The sequence below is a fragment of the Boleophthalmus pectinirostris genome, unplaced genomic scaffold, assembly GCF_026225935.1.
Source record: "Boleophthalmus pectinirostris isolate CB_2022bp ecotype Guang Dong unplaced genomic scaffold, ASM2622593v1 HiC_scaffold_6, whole genome shotgun sequence".
In the NCBI taxonomy this organism is placed as follows: domain Eukaryota; kingdom Metazoa; phylum Chordata; class Actinopteri; order Gobiiformes; family Gobiidae; genus Boleophthalmus; species Boleophthalmus pectinirostris.
In genome coordinates this window covers 42821815-42834314 of record NW_026571447.1, presented here as the reverse complement: position 1 = coordinate 42834314, position 12500 = coordinate 42821815, and the positions used below count along the sequence as shown (strand labels likewise).

At 43.0% G+C, this 12500-nt stretch overlaps 1 protein-coding gene across 1 annotated transcript in view; it reads right to left on the bottom strand.

Moving 5' to 3' along the window:
- Nucleotides 1-5936: 5936 nt before the first annotated feature.
- LOC110153610 (rho guanine nucleotide exchange factor 2-like) overlaps nt 5937-12500 on the bottom strand; it is a 25649-nt gene continuing 19085 nt past the window's right edge. Inside the window, exons 11-22 of the mRNA XM_055163958.1 lie at nt 11479-11596; nt 10871-11116; nt 10559-10635; nt 9812-9984; nt 9676-9743; nt 8625-8822; nt 8432-8497; nt 7963-8012; nt 7775-7816; nt 7580-7630; nt 7135-7399; nt 5937-7017 (exon numbers count right to left, since the gene is read on the bottom strand). Coding sequence (XP_055019933.1) covers nt 6983-7017; nt 7135-7399; nt 7580-7630; nt 7775-7816; nt 7963-8012; nt 8432-8497; nt 8625-8822; nt 9676-9743; nt 9812-9984; nt 10559-10635; nt 10871-11116; nt 11479-11596 — 1389 coding nt within the window. The 3' untranslated portion in view covers nt 5937-6982. The remainder of the gene's footprint in view (nt 7018-7134; nt 7400-7579; nt 7631-7774; nt 7817-7962; nt 8013-8431; nt 8498-8624; nt 8823-9675; nt 9744-9811; nt 9985-10558; nt 10636-10870; nt 11117-11478; nt 11597-12500) is intronic.

The window sequence follows — 12500 nt, the reverse complement described above, 5'->3', positions numbered from 1 at the left end:
GATGACACCGAGGCAATAATACTCAAAGTGTCTGAAAGCTTTTGTGCGATAATGGAGGAAAGGCTGTCAAAGTTCTCTGAGACACTGGATAAAATCTCCGCCAGGCTTGATAACCACGATACACGCGTTACGGCGGTGGAGCAGCGAGTTTCGGATGCAGAGGACAGCGTTACGGAGCTGGCGAGGAGACTGGCTGACGCCGAAAAGAGAATCGCTTCTATGGCCAGTGGTTTGGGTGACATGGAGAACAGAAGCAGGCGAGACAACATCCGCATTATCAACCTGAAGGAGGGTACGGAGGGGACGAGCCCGCTACACTTTTTCGAAGCCTGGCTCCCTTCACTTCTCGGCTTTGACAAGAGCCCCGGCAGACAAGGTACGCGTCCTCGGCCTGTTATCATCAAGCTTCACAACTCTCGAGACAAGCAGAGGATTATGGCAGCAGTGAGAGCGGCACCAGAGCTGAAACATGACGGGCAGCGGATCTTTATTCACCAGGATCTATCGTTAGCAGTGCGCGAGAGGAGACGGGGTTTTAATGACGCGTGCCGTGCTCTTATTGGGAAGGGCATCCGCTTTAATATGCGTTACCCTGCCACGCTCACCCTTAAGCACGAGGGCACTACGCACGAGTTCTATTCTCCAAAGGAAGCCCAGGATTTCATTGCTGCTTTAAACTAAGGAGATGACAGCGGATAAATAAACCACTGACCAAGAAGATTGTTCACGTAAGTTCACAGTAGTTTGCAGAACAAACGTTGGACTTGTACAGATACATTTATTTTCTGGAAAATATTTTGGTAGTCTGACCACATTTCAATTTGGTGGGAGCTGGCGTGGGATTATTTTAATTTCCTGTGGAGTGGAGACTTCTTTTGGCAACACCTGGGATTGTTTTTTTTGTGTGTGCCACCTGTTGGGTGGCTATTTAGGTTTGGTGTATATTTGTGTTTTTGTATTTGTATTTTTGTTTTCGTACTTTTCATTTGGTTTGACATGTTTGTTCTCTGGCCATCTAAGTTTAGTGGCTTTGTTGGTACCAGCACAGCTAGTCTAGTTCAAGAGTCAAGTCTTTACCAGGTTACTGAGTATGGGTAATGAGTGACACAAAAATATTAACACTTAATGTCAAGGGAATTAATCATGTTGTTAAAAGGCGTAAAGTACTTTCCATGCTTAAAAAAGACAGGGTAAAAATTGCATTATTACAAGAAACCCACCTAACCGATCCTGAGCATTTAAAACTGAAGCGGGACTGGGTGGGACAGATTTACTACTCATCTTTTAATTCTAAGAGCAGAGGGGTGGCAATACTTATCCATAAAAACCTGCCTTTTACAGTGGACAACATTGTAAAAGATGAAGAGGGACGATTTGTGGTAATCACTGGGATTTTATATGGAAGAACAGATTTTACTAGGCAGTGTATATGCCCCAAATACATATGACTGTGCATTTTACTCCAAACTTTTGGCAGAAATCTCCTCTATATGTTCTACCCGTGTGTTACTAGGAGGGGATTTTAACTGTGGCCTTTCTCCAGATACTGATTACAGTCCACCCAAGAGTCAACCACCTTCTAAAATGGTCAAAGCTACAGCTGAACTGTGCACTGATCTTGGTCTTTTTGATGCATGGAAGGTTTGTAACCCACATGTTAAGGATTTCACATTTTATTCACGTCCTCATCAGTCTTTTTCTAGAATAGATTTTTTATTTGTCTCTAGATCTGTTCTTGATAGAATTCAGTTGTGCGTCATTACTCCATGTGTCCTTTCGGACCACTCATCAGTTTCTGTGGATCTGTTGCCACCACACTATGACCCTTTAGCAAGACGATGGCGCTTGGATCCCACCCTCTTGAGTGACTCTGTATTTGTTAAATATCTAGAAGACCAGTGGGGGTTATTCGTGTCCACGAATGATACACCAGAGGTTAGTGCCTCCACTCTATGGGAAGCGGGCAAGGCATTCCTTAGAGGCTCTATTATTTCATTTACTGCTGCAAAGAAGAAGAATGCCCTTGCCAGACAACTGGAACTTGAACAGCAAATTTTGATCTTGGAGAGGGACTTTAAACAGTCCTCCTCGCTCTAGACCAATTACTTACTCAAAAAGCAGAAATGGCAATATTTTATGCAAGGCATAGATTATTTGAATCTGGAAATAAACCTGGACGCCTCCTTGCCCGACTTGCCCAGGGGAAATGTGGGAATCATGCAATATCTTCTCTCAGGGATAAAAAGGGAAATTTGCATTTTGAATCAAAACACATCTGTAAAATACTTAAGGAGTTTTATGAGGACCTCTATTCCTCGCGATGTGACAACACAACAAATTCCAATGAAAGTTTTTTTGATGGAATTGGTCTCTCTGTGTTGTCCCAACAAGAAAGACTTGATTTGGGTAAACCAATAAGTACTCAAGAGGTCTTAAAAGCTATACAATCTTTACAGAGTGGGAAGGCCCCGGGCCCAGATGGCTTTGGGCCTGATTTCTATTAAAAAATGGCTAAACATAATGTGAGCCCATTATTGAATATGTATAAGGAATCATTCGGATGTGGAGCACTCCCACCTACTTTGAATGTGGCACATATTTCTTTAATTCTCAAAAAGAATAAGCCTCCTGATATGTGCACATCTTATAGACCAATCAGTTTGCTTCGGGTGGATTGTAAAATTTTATCTAAGATCTTGGCTAGGAGACTGGAAGAAGTCCTACCGATTTTGGTGAAGCCTGACCAGACTGGATTTGTAAAAAACAGGTACTCCCGCTCCAACATGCGCCGACTTTTAAATATCTTGCAATTTTCACAAAATAGGAATTACAAGGCCCTTGCAATTTCACTGGATGCTGAGAAAGCTTTTGATCGGGTGGAGTGGGGGTAACTATTCAATGTGTTAAATAGGTTTGGTTTGGGCCCTGAGTTTTCTGGGTGGATTAAATTGTTGTACAGTGCTCCTTCTGCAGGGGTTCTGGTGAATGGTTCAGTCTCTGATATCTTCCCCCTGGGCAGGGGAACCCGTCAGGGCTGCCCCCTCTCTCCCCTCCTATTTGCATTAGCTCTGGAGCCACTAGCGGAGGCTATAAGAACTCACCCTGGAGTCTGTGGAATTAAACTGGGAAACACTGAATACAAAATTTCACTTTATGCCGATGACGTGTTATTGTTTGTTACCAAGCTAGAGACATCCATTCCAATTCTACTTTCTATTATTAATCAATTTGGGCAAATTTCTGGGTATAAAATTAACTTTGATAAATCTGAAGCCCTACCGCTGGGGGATCAGAGGGGGGGAGGGGGCCCCCCTGCTAATTTTCCCTTTAGATGGTCAACTGAAGGTTTTACATATTTAGGCATTAGAGTATCAGCAAATACCTCTGAATTATACAAATTAAACTTTAAAACAATCTTGAATTCAGTAAAAGGTGATCTGGACAGGTGGTTTGACCTCCCTCTGTCATTATTAGGCAGGATAAATTTGATCAAAATGAATATCCTTCCCAGGATACTCTATCCTATGCAAATGTTACCTCTTAAAATTAATAAAGACAACATTCTCTGAGATAGAAAAAAATTTATCCAAATTTATATGGCATGGGAAAAAACCTAGGCTTAAGATGAATACTTTGCAACTTCCAGCTGACGAGGGCGGTCAGGCGTTACCGAACTTTAAATATTACTATTGGGCCTGTCATGTCCGAATAGTGTCGGGGTGGTTACGTGCATTCTTACACGACACTGAGCCTCATGTGGACAGTTGGTGCTGTGAGCCTCTTTCACTGCTGAGTCTCTTGTCCTCAGATCAGACTAAACTACCAGTGGGGCTTAAAGACAAAAACATTCTGCTCGTAACATTAAGAGTTTGGCGTAATATTAAGGGTCATCTTGGGTGGAAAAACTTTTCAAGTGCGATGCAGCCTCTTATTAAAAATACGGCATTTACTCCGGGTACAGGTCTCAGCATATTCCAAAACTGGTATTTCAAAGGTTTGAAACTTGTCTGCGACTTGTTTGAGGAGGGTGATCTTATGTCATTTAAACAAATTCAGAATAGGTATGGAGTTTCAAAGAAGGACTTTTTTGGTTTTCTCCAGGTGAGACACTTTGTTCAATCATCCCTTTCTTTCCCGGGTGATCAACCCATCTTAAACTCAATAGAAACATTTCTATTAAAATTTAATAAGGATGCAATACCAAAAAAGAAATTTATTTCTCTTTGCTATGCACAGTTAATGGAATCAAGACCTTCCACCACGGGGAATTCCAGGACTCATTGGGAATTGGATATGGGGATTGAGTTTAGGACTGAGACTTGGTTAAGAGCTTCTAGGGTGGCCAAAAAAAGTTTTACTTGTAATAAACTCAGGGAGAACCAATATAGAATTTTACACAGACTTCAACGTACTCCTCAATTCTTGCATAAGATTCACCCTCAATACTCACCTTTGTGTGTAAAATGTAAAAACATTGTGGGCACTTATTATCATTGTATCTGGCAGTGTCCGTTGATACTCAGGTTTTGGAGGAATGTTGCTACGGAGCTCCGCTCCATTTTTCATCGAGTTGTCCCGTGGAGCCGGTTTTGTTTCTTTTTGGCCTGTCTGAGAGGCTGCCTGCGTTACCAGGGCAGATGATGTTATTACGTAAACTTTTACACCTGGCAAGAAGAAGCATCCTGCTTCAGTGGATACAGGCAACACCTCCATCTGTTACACAATGGTACAGAGAGACTTTTAAAGTTTTCCCAATGGAACGCCTCAGTGTCTCTTAAAAGGCAATTCAAACACTTTCTATAAAATATGGCAACCCTTTCTGGACCACCGTCCTCCGGACTTGGCTGATGTGCTTTATAAAGGAGGCTCCCAATTTGTTTTTAATTTTAATCAATAATTGTGCGGGGTTTATTTCTTTTTCATTTTGGCTCTGACTCAGACCTTGTGACGGTCTTTGTCCATTTGGTTCTATGCAGACTAAGCTGTGCTGGATTGTATTGTATTGTTCTATTTTGTAAAAAAAAAAGACAATAAATTATTGTTCAAAAAAAAAAAAAGAAACAAATAAAAGCAACAGAAATGAATAAGAGAACAAAAAAGTTCTGAAAGAAAGACAACAAAAAAGATCTGAAAGAAAATGAAAACAAATGCAAGATGCAGAGATGAAACACGACGGCAGAAATGAGAGGAAACAAACAAACAAATCTAAATAACAACAGTAACAGAACTAAAAAGAATAGAAAAGCTAACAGAGAACGACGGAGGGCGTTGGGCCTGAGTCCGAGAAGAGGGCCCGTGCATTACCCGTTCCCGTCTGGGGATGGGGCCAAAAACACTAACCCTAAACCCTAACCCTACTCAGGGACTGTAATTCCAGCCCCCACAAGTGAATGCTGTCGTTGTGTCCTTGGGCAAGACACTTAACCTACCTAACCCCCAGTGTCTGTGTACACTAGCGTATGAATGTGGGTGTGAACTGTTGTAAAGCACAAGAATTTCATTGGACGTTACATCTAAATCACCATGTATAGCCCACATTTTTACAAATGCCCGATTCACCTCAGGCGGTTTCTGATAATAATCTGATAGATGTAACAAGTAGAAGAAAAATGCATAAATCTGCTTTGAGGATCCTTACTACAAATCTTACAGAAGGTTAGATCCTGGCCTGTTTGTTGGGTATATTAAAAGTTATGATTGTTTGGCAGTTCTTCAGGAAGAGGATCTAAATGCTTCACTGAATATTTTTATGGATATTTTTGGAAAATTTGTTGGCAAACATGGTTAGATGAGGGACTACAGAACTTCATGATGCAAAGGGACAACACCAAAGTGACTCTCAAAATCCACGTGTGATGCAGAAAGAGAACTAACCACAGCAGATATGAAGGATATGGAGGGACTACATCAAACAAAAAATAAAGTAAATGAGACACTTTAATTTTTGTATAAAAACATTTTAATTTGAATAACTTTATAAAATATGTCACATGATCAGTTCTACTCTAAAACAGCACCATAAATGAAAGCACTAAACAAAAGCACATGCAAGAGTCTTTCCACGTGCACGGCTGTCACATGCACTGTCCTCACGTGCACTGTTCTCTCGTGCGCAGCTTTCAGTTTTACAGCAGAGTTTAAAGATAAACAGCCTTCAATTTTTTCTGAAATGTTCTTCGTGTTTCACTTTAACAAAAAGCTTAAGCTCCAGCATCTGCAGGGTCAGACTCATCTTCAGGGTTACAATTAGGTCCAGGTCATCTCCAGCTCAGTCCCAAAGGAATCACCAGATTCATAAATGAAATGTTGGTTTAGTCTCTGCTACAGCTCAGAAATGTAAAGAACCCTTTAAATACACACATACTGTACATAGAAGTGTTTTAAATATAAAAGCTTTTGCTAACCCTACCCCAAAGCTTTTACAGCACAAACGGAACATTTCCACTGGAAGTACTAAACTAAACTAAATGTTTAATTCGCAAGTTCAAGTTTTCAGTCGGCCTGCGGTCTGGTCCTTCATTGTTTCAGTTGCCATGGTTACACCAGCTCTGATGAACCACCTTCATCCTGGTGTTAAATTTACAATTAATTTCAATATTTGCATTTAAACATTTAATTTAAACAATCCAAAACATACAAACATTAAAACCCATGTTTATATTTTTGCTGCGTTCATCTTGGGAACGTCACTTCAGTTAGGAGGCGCTGGGCTCAGATCATGTGACTCATGTGATCAGTAAAACCATGCCCCTCCCCCCACCCTTCGGTCCCGCCAGAGTCCTCAGGTTTTCTTAAGTCCAGGTTGAGACCAGGTCAAGGTTGAGACCAGGTCCAGTTTTGGTTTCTCAATGTTCATCAGAACTTCCAGAGGTGCTCCACAGCAGCTTCATCTTAAAAGTCACCAGTGAAAAAGAAGAAAAGAGGCATGTGACCTCAGGTCTTTTCATGTGACCTGAGGTGTGGTCATGTGACCTCAGGTGTGTCAGGTCTCGCTCTCCTCTGGAATGTCCTGCAGATCTGTGAAACACAAACAATAAAAGATGAGTGAAAGAGTCCCCTCCTCCTACACACTTCACTTTAAACCACTATTATTGTTATGATTTTTAATATTATAATAATAATTATCATTATTACCTCGGGGGCTGTCTGATCGCTGAGATGCATTCTCATTGGCCCCGTCCACAGCATCCTCTTCCTGATCGGCCAATGGAGCGCGAGCATGGCGCCTCAGCTCTGCCAATGGGACGAGAGCGTGCAGCCGTGTCACTTCCTGTTGTAGAAGAGTCACCTGGCGGCGCAGAAGTCCCGCCTCCCCGTCCTGCCCCGCTCCCCCGCTCAGGGGGGCGGGTCCTAACTTGATGGACAACTCCAGGAGTGAATCCTGACGAATAACAGCAGCCTGGAGGTGGGGCATAGAGGAAAGAGCCGAATTAAATGAAAAACACTGACACTTGACATGGACAGGCCTCTGTGTTTGTGCTGCTGCAATTTTAAAGACTCATTATCCAAACACAGATCAATTAGAATGAGTTTTATTTATTTATTATTAAAATAAAGAGAAATTATACAGAGTCTGTACCTGCAGCGCGTGGAGCTGCGAACTGAGAGTCACCAGTCGCCGACACACCTCCTACAAAATAAAAGAACCATCAGAGAAACACAGGCAGGCCTACAAAATAAAAGCACATGCAGACCTACAAAATAAAAGCACAGTCAGCCCTACAAATACAAATCACTAGTTTCAGGGGAGTTCCTTCACAATAAAAGCTTTTACCTGGGTCAGGGTCAATTCTTGGAGCTGGTTTCCATTTTTGTCCTAAACACATAATCACATTTATTTCATTGTGAGTGTCTATAATGACGCCTAATAAATAAAATGCATTAATATTCATATTATTACACATAAAATCATATTATGTATTATTATTATTACACAGTATTTGACTCAGACACGAGGTTTACCTTCGAGGAGCCGCCGTTCATCTGGACACAGCCGTTTGGCGCCGACTCGTCTGGAAAATCACAGGCACATTTACTTTTCTAGAAGCCTACTTTTACTCCTACTTGAGTAATATAGTAAGGTAACTATGGGGTATTAAAGAGGCAGTATTTATTTCTACTGTAAATATTCTATATATATAAATACTAATGCAGCGCCACATCTTAGGACATTTATGCGTCTGTAAATTGGGTTAAACAGACATAATATAGAAAGTCTGAGCTTCGTAACGAGGTATAACACGCCCACATGGACTATCGGCCCAGATCGGCAAGATTTATGCAGACGGCTAATATGTCGCCAAGTGGCCACATCGGCCAGTCGGGTCCTAGTTAGAACATAGGAGAAAGAGAGGGTCTGTGGAGAGGGGCGGGGTCTGTGGAGAGGGGCGGGGTCTGTGATGAAGGGTGGGGTCAGTTGAGGCGGACTCACTGATTGGTTGAGCGTCTGCGTTCCTCTGGATCTTACAGTCCATCAGGAGCTCGCTGAGCTTCTCCACTGAAACAAACAACACAAAGACGTGAAGAACATGGCACAGAGATTATGATACTAATAGTCCTGGTTTAGTCCTGGCTTAGTCCTGGTTTAGTCTTGGTTTAGTCCTAGACAAACAATAGCGCGTCACCTTCACAGATGGCGCCGTGGAGCAGTGGCTCGGCCTGGGGGGCGGGGCCTGAGTCAGAGCGGAAAAGGCGACGACTGAAGTCCGTCTTGGGTCTCTCTGGATCTGGGTCCAGACTTGTGGCCTGGACCAGGTCTGAGAACAGCGTTAGTCTCTCCTGAAGCAGCTCCAGAACCTCACGATCCTTCTGCTGGATCTCCGCTGCAGCCAATCACACGAGAGGAGAGAAGATGAGACGAGACAAGTGAAGAAAGACATTTGCCATATTTCCATATGAGCTTTAATTCCGAATACATTTTTAAAATTCTGAATTAAAATGAAATCCACTTTAAAAACACTGTGTAAACACTTCTTTCCTAATGAAAACGATTATTCAGAATTCAACTTAATTCCGAAGTAAGTGTTTGGTTTATTCTGATTTTAAAGCCGAATGAATTTTGTTCTTGGATCCTGTTTGTGGTTTGTTGTTGTTAAAATGCTGCTGGTGCTTCATGCTCGTTGTGTCGTCCTTTTGACGCGTTGATCCGGACGATCCAGCTCCACCAGTTCTGTCTTGGGATTTTGATCCACGTCTCTTTGGATTTGTGAGCGGGATGCGGGAGTGGGCTGAGGTAGAGCCGCCTCACACTCACTTTGTCTTCTTCCTTCCTTCTCCTCCTCAGCTCACAGACGTAAAGTGTGATGAGACAATTCTCCAGCTGCTGCTTCGTAATTATCATCGGAACCACTGCGGGAAATGTTTGGATGGTGTTTGTGTCCGTGGAGGAACGAAAAACCGAGATGACAGAAAAGCCGGGAGCAGCTGAAGTGTGTGTTTTCTTCCCAAAGAAGTAAATCCATTAGTGTCTCTGTCCAATCAGAACCTTCCCCACCCCCAGATGCTGAGCACAATTAAATGAAGACAATTTAACCTAATTTGAAATTATTATTTTTATGTAAACTCCAAGAATAATATTTTAATTTTACACTATTTACTTCAGAACAATTAATTCGGAATTAAAAAACACCATGTAAATGTGGCCAGTGGGACGAGAGGAAAGAGCCAATCACAGACCTCGCAGGCGCCGCTGCAGAGCCTTGTCTTCGGTCTCAATCAACGGAAACTCAGCTCGAGATGGACAACTGCAAACAGACCTGGTTTAGAACTGGTTTAGAACTGGTTTAGACCTGGTTTAGTCCAGGTTCAGTACCTGAGCACAGCCTGGTGGATCTTGTTGATCCAGGTCTTGCGTTCTTCTTTGGAGCTGGTGTGGAGCTCGTACATCTCAGGAGGCGTACAGTCACTGATCAGATACAAACCCTTCTCCTGATTCGCTATGTCCCGAACGATGAGTCCGGTGAGAGAAACCACGGGGGATTTATCCTGAGAAACATACAAATAAACACATAAAACACAAACATACACACCTGTATCTGTCCAGTGCATTGTGCTCTGACCCCTAGTGACCAAAGCTGGAACTACTTTTATAGGTGTATTGTGGGAGACTGAGTACACTACTGTTTCACCTGCTGGTCATTCAGATACAGCTAAAAGTGTGAGCCCTAAACAGCGCCCCCTGTAGAGGACAGTGTTTGTTACTAAGGAATAGACTCAAAACAAATTCTGATACCACATTTGCAACGTTTACAAATGTGGTATCACATTTGCTTGGGAATTAAAAAACATCACCTAAACGTGGCCAGTGAGAATAAAATACACTTTGGGTTCTATTTTTATTATTATTATTTTTTATCTTATTTTAATTTATTTTAGTAAAACAATTTCAGTATCCTGTAACTCTCCCCTAAATTAATGAACAAACCCAACTGGGACCATTTTGAAAAGTTATGTTGAAGTTTTTCATTTTGTTTCTCTAAGAACTCCAAATATACAATTGATTTACCAAGGTGAATGATTTTTTCTCAAACCACCAGAACAAAAGTGAAACTAAACTCACGAGAGATGCGAAGGTGAACTTTTGGTCTTTGTCCTGAAGAAAAACCAGCACATCGTTCATGAGTAGCACACGCACGTCTGGAACACAAACACCAAACACAAACGTGAAAAACAAACGTGAAACACAAAACCAAACACAAACGTCAAACACAAACGTGGAAAACAGATGTGAAACAAAAGTGAAACACAACCCTTTGACCTGCCCCCATCTTGAGAGGGCATCTGACACACAGGAGAAGGAGGAAGGGCATCTGACACACAGGAGAAGGAGGAAGGGCATTTGACACACAGGAGGAAGAGGAGGAGATCTGACCCTTCATGCGGGAGCCCTGGAGCCTCCAGAGCAGCGCCCCCTCGTGGAGGAGACGGCGGCGGTGCAGCTCTCCCGATCGGAACGTGCCTCCTCGGACCCGGGCCTCGGCGCGAGGATCCAAACGGCTCTGCACCTCCTGGAGACGCCGCGTCCGCTCCAGCTCCAGCACCTCCCTGTCCACACAGCCCAGCACCTCCTTCAACAGCTTCAGCGCCCGGGACAGGACCACAGACTCCTCAGGGTCTCCTGCAAGAGAGGAGATCAAAGCGAGACCAGAGTGAGACCAGAGTGTGACCAGAGTGAGACCAGAGTGAGACCAGAGTGTGACCGGAGTGAGACCAGAGTGAGACCGGAGTGAGACCAGAATGAGACCAGAGTGAGACCGGAGTGTGACCGGAGTGTGACCGGAGTGAGACCGGAGTGAGACCGGAGTGAGACCGGAGTGAGACCGGAGTGAGACCGGAGTGAGACCGGAGTGTGACCGGAGTGAGACCGGAGTGACCGGAGTGTGACCGGAGTGTGACCGGAGTGAGACCGGAGTGAGACCGGAGTGAGACCGGAGTGAGGCAGGAGCAGGCAGGAGCAGGCAGGAGCAGACAGGAGCAGACCTTTAGTGCAGTCCAGGATCCTCTGCAGGAGGACGGGGTATTTGGTGATTCTCTGCGTGACCAGGAGGATGCACTCTTGGACGCCGTGACGACGCAGCAGCGGCCCGCGGCTCACACGCTAAGGATCATGGGAAGCAGGAAGTGAGCTATCGTCAGTGCACATGTGTTCCCTAGCCCCTCCCCCCTCCCCGTAGCTCCTCCCCCAGCATCATTTGGATCATTTCAGTCCTGGAGTTGCCGATCTGGACTGAACTAAAGGGAAAAGGAGCTGTTCACTTCATGACATCACAAGGTGGAACAAAGTGTTTGGAGCTTTGGAGATCTAACAAACTCAGAATAAAGAAACACTCAAACAAACAACTCCAGCTCTGAGTGTGACCAGGAGCGACAGAACAGTAGAACATTAGAACATGACTCAAAGCTCAGAGTCCGTTTGTGTGGTACGGGACGTTGACTTTTGTCTAAAGAAAGTGTTTTTTATTCTGAGCATCGTTCTGTCAGAATCTGTATCAAGTCAATTCCTTAGTATCGAAATCGAGATTGAAATGTTGGTCTGGTGACACTAGAACATCGTGATAAAACAGTGTTGTGCTTAATCTCTTTAAAAGCTCCTGAATCACACAAACTCACTGTGAGCTTTATGCCATGTTCTAATGTTCTAATGTTCTAATGTTCTAATGTTCTAATGTGTTAATGTTCTAATGTTCTAATGTGTTAATGTTCTAATGTTCTAATGTGTTAATGTTCTAATGTGTTAATGTTCTAATGTTAATGTCTAATGTTCTAATGTGTTCTAATGTTCTAATGTTCTAATGTGTTAATGTTCTAATGTGTTAATGTTCTAATGTGTTAATGTTCTAATGTTCTAATGTTCTAATGTGTTAATGTTCTAATGTGTTAATGTTCTAATGTGTTAATGTTCTAATGTGTTAATGTTCTAATGTGTTAATGTTCTAATGTGTTAATGTTCTAATGTTAATGTTCTAATGTGTTAATGTTCTAATGTGTTAATGTTCTAATGT